General features: G+C 37.4%; 1 protein-coding gene across 2 annotated transcripts in view; it reads right to left on the minus strand.

Moving 5' to 3' along the window:
- LOC117406015 (trafficking protein particle complex subunit 10-like) overlaps positions 1 to 15,123 on the minus strand; it is a 168,556-nt gene extending 153,433 nt beyond the window's left edge. The window contains exon 1 of one of the 2 annotated variants that reach the window (XM_059029751.1): positions 14,835 to 15,123. In XM_059029751.1, the coding sequence (XP_058885734.1) occupies positions 14,835 to 14,895 (61 nt within the window). In that variant the 5' untranslated portion in view covers positions 14,896 to 15,123. The remainder of the gene's footprint in view (positions 1 to 14,834) is intronic. The other variant, XM_034009655.3, reaches the window with a different exon arrangement.
- Positions 15,124 to 16,761: the final 1,638 nt, after the last annotated feature.

A 16,761-nucleotide genomic window follows, 5' to 3' on the forward strand; every position in this document is an offset into this window, starting at 1 on the left:
CCCCCAAAAAATCACTCTCGTAATTTGCGAATGTTTTTTGAAAGTGACGACAAAAACAAATGTCTCATTCTTTAAAAGAAGGGATCACTAAACCATAGTCACTGCTGCTGATCAGATCAGCGCCTCAGCCTCATCGATTCATTGACTCTGCAACGTTCTCATCCCGTGGTAGACAACGTAAATGCAGTCAGCCATTCAGCGCCTCAGTTTCATGTTGCGTGTCAGTTACCATGGTAACCCAGACCGCTTTATGAGGCTGTACTAGGTGCTGCTGTAGCTTTCAGCCTCACATTATTCTTTGCAACCTGACAGCTTCTGCTGCTGCGCTTTCACGACTAGAGAGTTCTGCTCAAACCTTTGCATCCGTAGTGTTCGCGCTAGGCCGTGCCATTGCGCCAATGCCCTGCTGAAATAAAAAATGTCCAGCTGAAATTCTCTTAACACGCTTGTGTGTCCCTCTTCCCTGACCAGACGTAATCAATACCAATACGCAGTAAATGAATGCATTTTGTATTACCATGACATGTCTGACGACAGGCTAATCTTTTTTACTTGTTTGTTTACACTTGTTTTCATAATTAAACTCCCGTGCCATTATTCTCCAGTCCAGTAGAATGCGCTCACATCCTACCTGGTTACAGTCTGTTTCACGGTAAAGCCTGGACGACAACATCAGGCTTGTTAACAACATGGCCCGGCGCAAATATAACCGTGTATCCCTGTTACACCTGACCATTAATTCTGGAAGAATAAGTAATTAGCTTCGGCAGTGACTGTTGAAATACAGGTTATTATAGTTGTGCTTAAAAATACTGTGTGCAGAATATTTGTGAAACGAAAACGCATCATTAAATACATTTTTTTTTAAAAAGTAGCCTACGGTAACGTTATAAAATATGTGAAATGTGGGACTTCCGGTGACGTGCGCCGCGAGATGGTCGCACTTCATTAAGCTCCTGACTGTTATCCCCTATCTACGTTTTATACTTAAATTTATTTTGCCTAAAGACTTCTTTTTTCTTATTAAATCCTGTTTAATGATGGCAGCGAACAAGAAAAACACTGCTTCTCCGCAAAAAAATCCGGAGGGCAAACGTTTTAAGTCCTCTCCTTTGCCTGACGATGTGGCCTCGGTGATATCGCAAGCAATCGGCGCTCAAAGAGATTCGATGCGAATCCACTACTATTGTAAATTGTACTCCGATACAACAGAAACTGTTGCAGTGTTACAAGGAGACAGATTTAATTTCTAACAGCAGTAATAATTAGCTTCTAGTTTTGCTGCCCCTTCTGATGTACTAATCTCAATTCATAAGGATGGTTAATGCAGTTTGCAATATCAGTTTGAAGGGGGTACAGGTGTTTGATGTTTGATGCTTGACATCGCATCGTGTTCGTCACAGATGTTTGCTACAGGGGGGAAAATGGGGATGGGGATGGGGGGGTTACATGGGTTTCCACTTTATCTGTTTCTTTACCATAAATGTTCTTGTGATCTTTCATACTTAGAAAACTTAAACACATGCTGTGCCCAGTCTCGAATGTTTCAGATCCTCTCATGGTGCTTGGAATACTTTGATAATGGCTAATATTACAGTTTTATCCCTCAATGTTAGAGGGTTAAACTCACCATTCAAACGCACCCGGGTCCTGGATCTCTTACGAAGGAAAGATGTTGACATAGCTCTTCTACAGGAGACACATTTAAAGCCAAAGGATGCTCCTCGACTCCAGAATAGTAGATATAAACTAATAGTTGCTTCCGGTGATGGCTCTCGAACAAAAGGTGTATTAATACTAATGAAACGAAGCATAAATCTAACATTTGAGAGAGTCAGCTCTGATCAGAACCTGTAGAACTCCTCTGTTGTATCCTGGGACACTATCACCCTTCATTTAAATATGCTTTATTTTGCTCTTATCTGCCCCCTATTTTACTGCATTTAATCCTGTACCTCAGAATATTGTAATCTCCCAAGTGTTTAATCTGTAGTATTTTGTACTTAATCATATCCTGATGTAACTATCACTACTTAATCATATCCTGATGTAACTTTCACTATTATCTGCTGTATTATTGAATTGTGGTTTGTCACACTTGAGAATTATTGTATTTCTTGTTCTTATTGTATGACTTATATTGTAACACTTGAATGTATTTGTATTTGCTTGCGATTGTAAGTCGCCCTGGATAAGGGCGTCTGCTAAGAAATAAATAATAATAATCACAGTAGCAGATTAGCGTTTTGCTGTGCCTCCATTCAGGGTAAGAAAGTGGCGTTTGTCAGCATTTATGCACCCACCATTTTTGACCCTTTATTCTTCCCATGGCTTACCAAAGAACTATTACCACTGACAGAGTATTCACTGATTGTGGGGTCTGATATGAACACCTTTTTCGATTCCAAATTAGACAAATCCAATATCTCTATCAAATTCAAATTCAAATTCAAAGGTGCTTTATTGGCATGACCATTATTCACAGTATTGCCAAAGCAATGCATACACAGTACATCATCTGAACATTAAATAGACAATAACACTGATGAGAATAATAATGATAATAATAATGGTAAACAAATATAAATAATAACCACGTTATTAACAAGTTAACAATAACAACAATGAAATATAACAAGACTTGAACTAATGTAGAATGTAGAGTCTATCTCTAATGCACAAGCATCGGCCTCTAAGGCACTCAGGCATTTTTCTAAAGATTTAAATTTAATCGACCTATGGCGCACACAAAATCCAACGGCAAGGGATTATACATACTTCTCTCCTTATCATAAAACGTTTTCAAGGATCGATTATATTCTTTCCTCCCCTGAACTAAACCCTTTAACTGGGAACGTAGAGTTTCTCCCCCGTAATCTTTCAGATCATAATGCAATTTTAACCACTTTCAATTTAGCATCGATCCAAAGTAAACCGGCCAGGTGGAGATTTAATATTACACTTCTCCAAAATGACGAATTTCTCTCACAACTTAAACCCAAACTGAATGAATTTATTAACTTTAACAAAGATTCGGTTTCTGACCCAGCACTGGTCTGGGCAGCTATCAAAGGTTTTGTACGCAACAATGCGATTTGGTTTTCCTCTCATCTTAAAAAATCTAAATTACAGTTAATTTCCCAATTAGAGCTAAGTTGTAGTAAACTGGAAAAGGCCCTGAAATCTAATTACACCAGGGATACTGAACTTAAATTAAAGGCAGAAAAGGCAGAACTTAATAATCTATTACGGCAGCGAGTCGAGTTTCTTATGCATATCACCAAACATAAGTATTACTCTGAGGGAAGTCGGCCGAGCTGCCTCCTTGCCCTAACTCTTAAGCGTCAAGGCGGCAGATGTAATATTCAATCGATTAACTGCCCGGTGAAGGGCTCTACTTCAAACCCAAAAGATATTAACAAAACATTTAAATCTTTTTTTGCAAAGTTATACTCCTCTGACAAACAGCTCTCCCCTGACCACTGCCAAGCCTTCCTAGAGGATTTGAATATGCCTAACATCTCTTCAGAGGAGGCAGAGCAGCTAGACTGTCCAATCTCCATAGATGAATTACATCAAGCTGTAAAAACCACTAAAAAAGGCAGCTCCCCTGGGATTGACGGTTTGCCGGCTGAGCTGTATCTAGCTTTGTGGGATACTCTGGGCCCAATCTGGTTATCCACCATAAATTCTGCAATCGCAAAGGGTCATTTTCACAGAGACTGTAATACTGCCCTAATCACATTGCTCCCTAAACCCGGCAAGAATCCCCAGGAATGCGCAAGTTACAGGCCTATTTCCTTAATTAATGCTGACATGAAAATGTACGCTCGGGTTATTGCTCGCCGTTTGGAGAAAGTTATCAATGGTTTGATTAATCCTGACCAAACCGGCTTTATTAAGGGTCGATTAGCATCCGACAATATCCGTCGCTTATTACATGTTATTGCTGAAGCTGAAAAACTGAATTCACCGAGTGGGCTTTTATTTCTCGATGCTGAAAAAGCTTTTGACCGTTTGGAATGGCAGTATTTATGGTGCGTTTTAAAGAAATTTGCTTTCGGTCCAAATCTTATTAGAATGATACAAGTTCTGTACTCTAACCCTTCCGCAAGAGTTTCCACGGGTGGAAGCCTTTCAGACTTATTTAGTATCTTTCGTGGATCCAGACAAGGGTGCCCTCTCTCCCCTCTGCTTTTTGACTTGTCACTAGAACCCTTAGCCCAATTTATCCGCCAAAGCTCCTTAGTTTCACCAGTAGAAATGGGATCGTCCTGCCACTCAATTTCACTATACGCCGATGACACACTTTTATATGTGTCTGATTTAGAGCGCTCTCTTCCAAATATACTTCAGATTTTTGAAAATTTTGGCTCAATAGCTGGTTACAAAATTAACTGGTCAAAATCAGTGTTAATGCTACTTAACGCGGAGGCAGGCAGAGTTAATATCCCCCCCATCATTCCAGTCTCACATCAAGTAACTTATTTGGGCATTGAGATACATCCCTCCATATCAACAATTGCTAAAAATAATTACACAAAAGTGCTAAAAAAAATTGAGGGGGATTTGAACAGATGGATGCTTCTACCAGCTTCAGTTCCTGCCCGTATTGCCTCGATTAAAATGAATATTCTCCCCCGTATTAATTTTATTAGTTCAATGCTCCCATTGCCTCCACCAGTGGGCTACTGGTCAAAACTTGATTCCTTGTTGAGAAAATTTGTCTGGAATGGTAAACACTCTCGGATCAAATGGTCTTTATTACAACGCAGTAAAGCACAAGGCGGTTGGGCCTGTCCAAATTTTAAATTTTATCACTGGTCTTTCTTACTACGTACACTAAACCACTGGATGAACCCAACCATGCAGGCATCTTGGAAGGAAATAGAACAGGAAATATTATCCCCAATTAGAATACAAGATATACTGTTCTCTGGCCTTACTTACAAAAGGTGTTCCCTGCACTATGGCCCCATAATCGCTTACACTGTGCAAACTTTCCGGGCAGTGGAAAGAACTTTGGGTCTTAATATTAAGTGGCACAGACACTCACCCATTTGGAACAATGTTAATATTTTATCTGGTGGTAAACCCCTTTCCTTGGACTCCTGGGCCCGGAGGGGTATAAACGTGTTGAACGATGTAGCCGGTCAGGAGTCTATCCTAGAGTTCCAGGACCTAGTTTCTCGCTATAGTAACCCTAGCACCTCTTTGTTTTTTTATTTTAGACTGAGATCTGCTTTAAAAACATATGGGGTTCCCTGGGGCTCCAACTTAATCCGTCACCCAGTAGTGGATTGGGTCCTGGGGGCAGCACCTAAGGGCTTAGTCTCCCATATATATAAGCATCTCACCACACACTCCCCTGCCCCCCTCTCTTGTTCAAAACTATGGGAGAAGGATATAGCGCAATGGGGAGGGACTGTAGACTGGGATGCGGTGTGGGGTAGTGTCTTTGGAGCGTCTAAGAATCCAAATCACCAATTTATTCACTTTAAATTATGCCACAGAACTTATTTGACCACTCGTAAAAGGCATTTTATGGGGCTAGCCCCTCATCCTTGTTGTACTTTGTGCAACCTAGGAGTACCAGGCACTCTGATGCATATACTGTGGGATTGCCCAGAGGTTCAGCTTTTTTGGGGGCAGGTACTAGAATCCATTTCTGCCATTATGGGGAGGTGCTTCCCACTGGACCCTGCCTTTCTTCTCCTGGGTGATGTTTCTAAATTTCCTCTCTCTGAGAATGAACATAGACTGTGGCTGGCAAGTATGACTGCTGCAAAAAAAATGATTGTGCAGCGCTGGCTCCCTCCTCATCAACTCTCCTTGCGGCACTGGCTACAGGTGTTTTTAGACATTATTTTTTTGGAGATGTCCTCAGCCAGAGTCAACGGAGCTAAAGCTTCCACTCTGCTGATGTGGAGAGACTCGGCAACTGCAATTAAGAAGTTACTATTGTTGTAATCAGTATGCATTGCTCATTTATTTGTCGTCAACCCATGTAACGAGGGGGTGGGAGGGGTGGGGTGGGGTGAGGGAAATTTTTCCAGGGTCTTTCTGTTCACTTTGTATATAAATTTTCAATAAAAACTTAATTTAAAAAAATAAAATAAATAAATAAATAAATAAAATATGTGAAATGTGTCTTTTCTATGACCAAAAATGCTAAAATTCAGGGCCAAAATTATTCCGTATGTGTTAAGCACCAACTGTCTCTTGACCATTTCGCCAGTAGGCCTATAACGAGCATGATAAAATTATATATATAAAGTGTATGTGGTTTTATACGGCACTGTATATATGCCTATAATACATCTTGCATTGAAAAAACACCACTGGAATCGGAATAAAGGAAATTATTATGTAATACAGTTCATGTGCAGCATGGTTTTGGTAAGTAGCATTTTCTAAACTATATAATTATGTGCAGTATTAAAATAAGTTAAAAACATAGCAAATCCACAAAATCAACGAAATACATAGTGTATATTTGACATTTTATTTGTAGTGTTCTGTGTAACACGGGCCATTGTTTAAGCTGAAGCAGATACACGCGTTTATCATATTATCAACACCACCAACGTGTGTTGTAAAAAATAAAGCAACAATTGTTTTGAAAACTGTCCAAAATATTTACTTGGTGGCTAAGAATGAAAAATGTCAAGATAAAAATGCCATTTTTTATATGGAAATTGTCAAAATAAAAGGGGAAGCTGGACGAAATTACCAGTCAGGACAACGGCATTTAAATACTACTACTATTAAACTGTATCTGTTGGTAATGTGGTTTCTTCTAGCAGTTTTCAAACTGGGGTACACGTACCCCTGGGGGTACTCGAGAAAAATTCTGAAATGGCAGACAACGCATTTTATTTAGTACCACTTGCCAATCTATTGCAAACTTTTGTCATGTAATCAGCGTTTAAATCGTCAACACCAGACTGACGCGCTGCGACTGCGTTCAGTGCACACACGACTAATTTACATATTAAATATGTACATTTTAAATAAGCCCTGTTGTTTAAATTTAATATAAACAGTTGGGCGGTTACTGCAGTCTGTCTGGGATACAAAAAAAGACATTTTAAAAAACTAAAAGCCTAGTCTTTAACTCGTTTTATTTCCTGTGTGCGTTCATGCCTGCAAGTCGATATTTATTTGTTTCAATGACCCGATTAAAGTTTATTGTAACTTAAGTATTATTGGTTTATTTCAAAATGCAGAATGTATGGCCAGTCAGAAACCGCAGTATTGTCATGCGGTCTAGTTTGACAAGCCGTTACGTCTGCTGTGAGAGTAGTAAGAGTTTTTAGCTTTCAATCCAGTGAAAAAATGTGGATTGTTTGCTCAATACTAGTACATTACTAGCAAAGGGCGATCAAGAAGAAATACCATCAAAGATTAAAAACGCCAAAAATGTCTTGCGACTGAAGCTCCCTCCAATTTCCCTGCCATCATCAGTGATTTGCGTGGTAACAAGCAGGGACATCCATTACACTGATACTAGGTAAGCGTTTTATTATTATTTTTTAATTAGCATCAGTACTGTACGTTTTGGTCACCAATAATTTAAAAATGCCAGTAATATGTTTTCGTATTGAGGTCAGCTGTAGAGATGCGTAGATAGTGAATTTTTCTTTGCCTTCTTTTCTATAACTTTATCATCAATATAAATACATGATTGCGGTAAACTTGTGCGCGCGAATTAAAAAACAAAACTGTTAGCCAATACTGTAAAATGTCGCAGAAGAAAATCCACTCGTTTTTTCAGCACGGCCACAGCAAGAGTGAAACAGAACAAACTGAACAACAAGTTGTAGAAAGTGAAGACTTGGATTCGGAACACCAGACAAAAAAGAACAAAGTTCACAAATGTCAATAAAAGAAAAAGAAAACAAGCAGCAAAGTTTCAGCCTTATTGCAAAACTCTGTTTCCATGGGTTGTATATAATATTCTAACACTGTTTTTTTTTTTTCTTTTTATTGTAAAAAGACATACATGGTATAAGTAATTCATAATGCATTCTGTGTCTGTATGTAGCTTTTCAGGGCAAATAAATCTGGTTCTTGAGTTTTAATGTTCTAAAACTTTACAGCTGTAAATTACCAATTTATTTAAACTGCAGAGCTTTATTAAAATGGTTTAATTCAATAATTGTTTTGGTCAATACAGTGATTTAAGGTATAAAATAAAAACAGGATTCATAACACACTTGAAGACTTGAGCTGTGCGCCAGTAGTGACTACTGAATATCTGGAGTGACTAATGTTTTTAGAAAGTATTAGTCACTAGTGACTACAAAAATCTAGAACCCAGCATAATACATGTAAAAAAAAAAAAAAAAATTACTTCTATAACGTAAACATACATTATACCTGCAACTAGTAAAGTAAGTCAAGCTGGCAAAAGTTTTTTATATAACTTTTTTCAATAGATAAAAAAAAATGCAATCCCTAGTAATAATTTCACCTGTAGATGCTAACCACCTGTTTACACCATTTGCCTTTCATTTGTGGTCCAACAGTTTAACTGAAAAGCTTTGACAAAAACATAATCACCACAAACACAGTGGTTTTCAAACTTGTTAGGCCCCAACCCCCCCTTCCAAATAATCTAGTCTACCGCGTACCACTATCTGATTTTAGGGTCATAATTAGGGGCCTACCTAATTCTGGATTTGGCAAAAATATGGAAATTGAGGGGTCACCGCAAAATTCACCTCTTTTAGGGGCCAGTGCATATTGGAATAGTACGAAGAAAAAAAGAAAAAAAAACACAATTTAAATGAACTACTGCACACTGCAAATAATGCAAAGTTCATATCTTAAATCTGTAGATAGGCATTTTTTATTTGTTGCCGTCCTGTGTGCATTGCACTTTGGGGGAAAAAAACCCACAAACCATCCTTAGACAAATAACATTTAAAAAAATATACTTTGTTAACTTTCTTGTTTACCGACAACAATGTTTTAATCAGCCTACTGTAAAATTAAATTAAATCAATTAAATGCCTCTGGTGTTTATTTACAGTATTTGCCAGCAGACCCGGCGTGTATTGGAGACCGGTGAGTATCTGAGATCGGTGTTTATATTAGATCACTAGCTTCACATGCTTTCATGCGGTCATTGAGAGGCCGCTAACACACAACCTTGTTGCAACAATTTAAACATTCCAGCAACTTTCTTAAAAGGTTGTGTGTCAGTGTGCCCCGTGTGCCCCGCCCCTGTGTGTATTTTTGTGTTTTACGTTGTATGTTGCGTGTGTTAATGTTGGTGTATTGTAGTTGGTCCACGGGATATAATGTGGGTAATGAGCACAAGTGTGTAAAATGTATAATTGTATTTAGGCACGGGGATTGCACTTCACTTCATGTGCACTTAAAGTACTTAATATGTGAGCACGGGGTTGCACAGAATTAATTCACGTGCTGGGATTCAAGTGAATAATTAATTAGTAATTGAATCCCGGCACAACAGTATATATAGATGCACGTTTTACTCACTCGGGGTTGTGTGTTCGGTGAGTGGAGAACGGGTGTGGAGAGAAAGTAAAGTAAAGTAAGAAATAATTGCTATTGTGTGCTGGTAGGACCAGCACGATACTTGTTTATTTTTTACTCACCGTGTTTGTTTGTCTGTCCGATCACTGTTTAGGTGTTAGTCCGTTTTGTTTGTCTATTTATTTTGGCATAAGTGCCATGTCCTATCTTCTGTTTCGTTCAACCTTTTTATTTTCTGTGTGTTAACAAAACACTGAGCGCCGCAGCATCTCAGATTCACTGCAACTACTGTCTGTGTACTCCTTTCTGGTCTGACATAACCACCAAAGCCAGCTTGTCACAGTCAGTGACACAATTTATAACACAATTACATTGTATTGTACACCCTCGAGTATAAAGCCAAAGTATTATTATGGTCTTTTTATATGCACTGGTTAACAAGGATACAGTATGCAAAACATTGGAAAATGAACAAACAGAATTACAATTTTGTATTTAAAAACAGAATTAGAGCTACCATTGTTAATAATAATAAGAAGAAGAATACAAACTTCTAAAATGTTTTTAAAAATGAATAAAAGCAGTAATATCAAAAATGATTTATTGTTTAATCTCAAACTTGTACATTGTTAATACAACAAAACATGTTAAAATACACAAAGAGGTTTTTATCTGGCCTATGTTCAGCACACTTAAAATTATCAAAACTTTTAACAACGTAATAACTGCATTAAACAAATATGCATTACCTTAAATTACATTTTCTATTATTATTATTATTATTATTATTATTATTTATTAATCCTGAGAGTCACTTTCATCACAGTCACTTATTAGCAGTTCATTACACTCAAGCTCCTCATCTTCCACAGCTCAATGGCAATGACAGAGATCCGGCGTTTATTACAATGTTTGCCAGCAGATCCAGCACGTATTGCAAACAGGCGATTATTTGAGACCCAGCAATTATCTGAAGTTTTAAGGTATCTATCAGCGCATCTGTACTGGCTTTTCTGTGACCTGTACTGTACAGTAGGAGACGGGGCAAAGTGTTGCATTGTTATTTTGATTTAGGTTGCTAAAATCTAGTTTTCATCATTGGAGGTAAAATACCAAAAATGGACGACAAAGCAAAAAAAGCAAAGTATATTTCAGCTGAGTATCGCAAGAAATTTTACATGCAAATGGAGGTAATTGTTTCTGAGACCTTGGAGAAAATACAATAGACCGCTATTTAGCTTCAGAATCACACATCAAACGGAAGGCTACTAAACAGAATGTAAAACAAATAACAGCTTTCAGAAAACAAACTTGAACGTCAGTGCAGACAAAAAGTATTCCTGTTGGTTGTAGCCAAGTTAAATCAGTACTGCAGGTACAATCCAGCACTGCCACCTCGATTCAAACAGCCCGCTGCTTACTTTTTTAACGCAGTTAGAATTTTAGACCCGAATAGGCACGTTTTCCTTCTTTTGACTCAGTACAAAGTCTTCACACCACAGAACAGAACATGTCAGCATCACCAGCTGGGGGACGTTGCATGCTTGTCTTTAACAAATGACAGCACTTTTAGTAAGGAAGCAAGTACTACTATTTTTAGGCTTTATAGTGCTCTGAAATATTATCTACTTAGGTTTATTTAATGCTTAAACAGGTCCGTGAAGTCCTCATTTTATTCTTAAAACTATGTAAATTCTCAGTGATTTAACTAGACCCATAGTCATAATATACCTATGAAAACAGGAAAAAAAAAATGGTCTTTTCTAATTTCTAGATTAAGTACTGTAAATGGAAAACTGCTTTTAAAAACTAACAAAATAAAATTGTATTAGTTAGCAACGGTGCAAATGCATCAACTAAAAATGCTATGTAAAATGATTCCATTAGAAACATAAAAAACATAAGAAAGTTTACAAACGAGAGGAGGCCGTTCGGCCCATCTTGCTCGTTTGGTTGTTAGTAGCTTATTGATCTCAGAATCTCATCAAGCAGCGTCTTGAAGGATCCCAGGGTGTCAGCTTCAACAACATTACAATGGAGTTGGTTCCAGACCCTCACAATTCTCTGTGTAAAAAAGTGCCTCCTATTTTCTGTTCTGAATGCCCCTTTATCTAATCTCCATTTGTGACCCCTGGTCCTTGTTTCTTTTTTCAGGTTGAAAAAGTCCCCTGGGTTGACATTGTCTATACCTTTTAGAATTTTGAATGCTTGAATCAGATCACTGCATAGTCTTCTTTGTTCAATTATTTTAGCCTGTCTGCATATGACATGCCTTTTAAACCCGGGATAAATCTGGTCGCTCTTCTTCGCATTCTTTCTAGAGCATCAATATCCTTTTTGTAACGAGGTGACCAGAACTGAACACAATATTCTAGATGAGGTCTTACTAATGCATTGTAAAATTTTAACATTACTTCCCTTGATTTAAATTAAACACTTTTCACAATATATCCGAGCATCTTGTTGGCCATTTTTTTATAGCTTCCCCACATTGTCTAGATAAAGACATTTCTGAGTCAACATTAAGTCTCCATAAGTATAAGTATGCCAAAACTAGTCCAAATTAAGAGTCCAGAAACAGGTTATGCTTCTGAAAACAAAACTAAGGTTCCAAACAAGATCAAAAAACAATTGTCAACAAAAGTCATGCATTTCTTCAAACAAAGGCGTAGGGAAATGCACTCATGCGACAAAGGAGTTACTAATTAAATAATAATGAAGAAACGCATAAACGCATTGCAAGTAAAGACAACAGTCGTGTCGCTCCAGCTCCAGCGCAGAACGAATGAATGATTTCACTGTCTAAGTAGGGCGGCCCAGCTGCATGCTCAACTCAATAATACGGTTAGTTAAAAACGTAAAGGTAGATAAAACACTGAACTGATTAAGCTATTAACACCGAACATTTAAACTCCAGAGAGTAAACTACCTAGTAAACACTACAAATTTTAAGAAGCAATCTTTGAGTTTCTTTTATGTTTTTTTTAGCACAGCTCTGTTATTTTAAATATGTAAGTTAGCCATGTGTGCGCTCAACGCTCACTCACTGTCAGCAGCCATCTGTATTCATAGTTAACCTCACCCAACAGAAAGGAAAAGTACACCAGTATGGCTGTGGTTTTATTTTAAAGGAGATTCAACATTGTTGATTTGATTTCTAAGTCACAAAGTACTACAAAATGATAAATAAAAAGTGTTGTCCACCATTAAAGGATTTTTCTTGCATACCCCAGTTTGAAAACCACTGGTCTACAGGTTGAGAACAATTTCCTTTATTGTCCACTAGATCCCCTGAGGACTTCTTAGCTGAACTAAATCCTGAGTCTATGTGCACAATATCTGTGCTTGTGGTGGGTTGATACAATTTAACATTCTACATCGCATTCCAATTGGCTAAGATCTGACAGATGCAAGCAGCTTCCCTCTTTCATATCTTGTCTTTTCCCAGGTTGGTTTCATTTTGCAATTGCATGTTGACCCTAGGCTGCTTATTGCACTTTTTGGGGTTGTACTTAGTACAGTCGGGCGGCGCTTTATCAGGACGCCTCAGAAGTAAAAAATATCCCGAAAGCGGCTGTCCCAATTAAACAAGAGGCATTTGAGACAACCTTAGTCACACTTTCTTGTTTCTAAATGAAAAGAAAAAGAATGAAATCACATCACATTATGATTAAATGTTAAATACTTACCTATACTTTTACTTATACATGAAATAAAAAAGAATGAATCACATCTTATCACAAGGCGAGGGACTTGCGATGTTGACACGCCAACTTTCTTTGCCACAACAGCCTTTGTCACAGCGTAACATGTACTCACTGCACTGCGCTACGAGAACTGTCTTGCTCTGAAAAGTGATCTCCGTTCATCATATGAAAATACTGTATCCCAATAAACGAAGTGACGTCTCAATTAAACGGCATAAATAGCATTGTGTAGAACCGTCTCCCAGAGTTGTATCCCATTTAAGTAGAAATCCCAATTATTAGTTGCCAACTGTAATACATCCATGTTCAGAGTACAGTCCATCCTGAAATGTTCTACTGTTGGCCAGGTGTATGTTTTTATTCAACTCAAAGCATTAAGGATGTTATGCAATTAGGATTATTTAGTTTGGAAAATAATAATTTACAGTTTGTGGAGAAACATGGCAGCCCTTCCCATCATGTTGTAGTTGTTGTTTTGTAGTTGTACAGGTAATACATATTTTTCAAAATAAACATCACAATACATTGATACATAATATTCAAAAAAGGAGAATACTATGAAAAATGTCTAGGCTTACAGAAATAACATAGCCAGCATGTTGAGTTGCCACTTAGGAAGTAAAACCAACAACCTACTGTTGGGTCGTGCAGGTGATCAGAATTAAAGTGAGTTAACAAATGAGTATGCTGTATAGCCATGCAACCACAAAAAATGCTATACTGTAAAACAAAGAGAGAGCGAAAGCAAAAGCAAATTAAACTAACCACACCTATATAACGCCTGACAGACGTTACAGTCAGAGGTATAAAACAACGTGCACAAATTCCTTTAAAATGAAATACATTTGCTAAAAAAGTTAAATTGTTTAGCAACAAAAAACTTTCTGATCTGTACAGCTGGACAGATATAACCTATTTTCCGGCACATCTTGACACCTCCTGCCATTTCCCTGGACCGGCAGAGGGCATTATATAAGTGCCGAAGACGCAAGTTTGGGGTGCAATGTTAAATACATATTGTGTTATTTATTATTATTATTATTATTATTATTATTATTACTATAACCTACTGAATTGTTTTTTTTTTCAAAAAAAGAACAAAAAAGACTCCCGTGGCTGGGAAATTGCAGTCCTGTGTATATATGACTAGTTGTTTCTGTCACTCATGCGCGAGAAACTGACCCTGTAGTACAAGCTGGTTGTCAGTTCATATGACACTGCATCATATCTAAGGATACACGCAAAACAAGACAGCAATATGATTTTTGTTTTCTTCGGTTCGAGAAAAAAAAAGCACAACACAAGCATACAAAAATATTTAACAAAGCCACCTTGGCGTTTAGTATCCCGCCCATATCTAGAGAGTCGCATTCCTGTGTGACAGGTCAGGTAGATGTTGTCTTAAACTGTGGCAAAATACCAGTATAGCCGGTATCTATTATTCTATTGACGTACAAACAAGCAAAGTTATTAATAATATATCAAATACAGGAAGACTCAATCATGCCCCATTAACCCCCAACTTGCCGCGTTTCTTTGGTGGCAGGTACAGGTTGCAGTGGTGCCCATAGTAGTAGTACAATGTAAAATAAAAAATCTGCTACAAAAAGTATTACTCACACGTTACAATCGGTTTGTTCTCCATTGTGTATATTATTGGCTTTTCTTCAGGGGGCTCCATGGACTGCGCTTGTCAATGCTAGCCCTCCATGTAAACGTTAAAACATCAACGAAATAAATGTTGTTATTAGCTGATAATGTATGCAGTAATATATATATATATATATATTTCTGTATTGCAGTGGTTCTTTTTCTCTCTCTGTACCCATCCACTTCCTCTATCATTCGCAAAGCATTACGACTTCCTATGGGCTGGGCGCCGTTAAAGGGAAGATGAAAACATATTTTTCTTGGCCGAGTAAAATATGTATAAGTGTCTCAAAGGCACTAGGACAATCAATCCCATGGTTCAATGCGTGCAATAGCTACAGGCGCCATTATTGGAGCCCACTAAGGGCCAAGGGCAAGAGGAGGACTAGTACAATTTCTAATTTTGTAAGAGAATTTAAGAACCAGTCTATGGTTATGTGACAGTTTAAATTGATTTTGTATTTCTGTCATGTTAAGTATATGTGTTTCTTGAAATTGTTTTACGTTGTTTACATCTTTATATATAAGGTGACCAGATTTTTAAGTCCTAAACTGGGACAGTATGGCAATATTGTGAGTAACATCCAACTTCCCAGCTACGGGGATGCTCTAGGGGTTTTCATTTTCACTTTGGCAATGTTTGATCTAAAATCATATTGAAAGTGAATGCAGAGACTCATGGTGATATTCAGAGTGGAATCTTTTACTTTCAAAAAACTTTTTTTTGTGAATAAATTATCGTATTGTCTTTGTAATTTCATTTCTACACAACAAGTTACAAGTATAGTTATTACACAGTAACAATTCAATAATATCAAATTCCAAGATTCTATTTTATTGCTGATTACTGCTGCAAATCTAATCCCTTTTCTGCCTAAGAAACTACATTGTCACTCATTGATTTCCAGTTTCCATCTTGCTATATCTCTATCTCTATGCTATCCTGTAATCTACAAACCAGGCACTTCCTGTATGAAAACATTACATATCTCAATATTTCAATTTATTAAATGGTTACTTCATAGAAATATTTAATTTCTTACCATTTAATATGACATGGTATTTCTTCTGTATATTTTTTTCTATTGCAGTTTCTGCTTGGATCATCAGTGTGCCGTAATTTATAGCTACAAGGAATCTGTTTCCTCTATTTTCGACTATTAAACTATTACTATTAAAGGTGATGAAATGTGTTAAATATCCTATCTTTTGACTGTGTGCAATAAATTAAGCCCACTAATCAGCTTTTCTGGGTTTTGTTTAGAAGCTGACCTGATTTCCATCTGAAGTAGTTATAAGTATGGTAAATAGTGAGCCATGTATAGGCAAACCCTTTAAGTTTCTCTGGATAGTTGTGTTTCCAAATTCCCCCTCTAACATGCTGTGAGCTGATGGGCATCGCATAAAACAGAACAGAACCTGTTAAAAACATGTTAATTCCATAATGAAATGTCCTGCCTATTCCATTTTTCAGTACCAATCAATGATCATGAGAAAGCATCTATTGACAAAGGAGAAGCCATACTAATGGGGGATTTCAACTTCACCCGTATAAAATGGGAGAACCCGGTGGGGAGCACGACGGACAAAATTGAAATGGTGGAAATGACAAATGACTGCTTCCTAACGCAATTTGTCAAGGCACCGACTAGAGGGGAGGCATGCCTTGATTTAGTCTTTTCAAATAACGAAGACAGAATAACTAAAACAGAGGTCAGAGAACCATTGGCGAACTCAGACCACAACATGCTTTCATTTGAAATATTTTTTAAAACCCCACTAAAGCTAAGGTTTACAATTTTAGAAAAGCAAACTACGAAGGTATGAAACAGAGACTAATAGAAGTAGATTGGAGTAAAATAGAGAAAACATTTTAAAAAATATTCAGCGAAAAAAA

The sequence above is a fragment of the Acipenser ruthenus genome, chromosome 9 (assembly GCF_902713425.1).
Source record: "Acipenser ruthenus chromosome 9, fAciRut3.2 maternal haplotype, whole genome shotgun sequence".
Lineage (NCBI taxonomy): Eukaryota > Metazoa > Chordata > Actinopteri > Acipenseriformes > Acipenseridae > Acipenser > Acipenser ruthenus.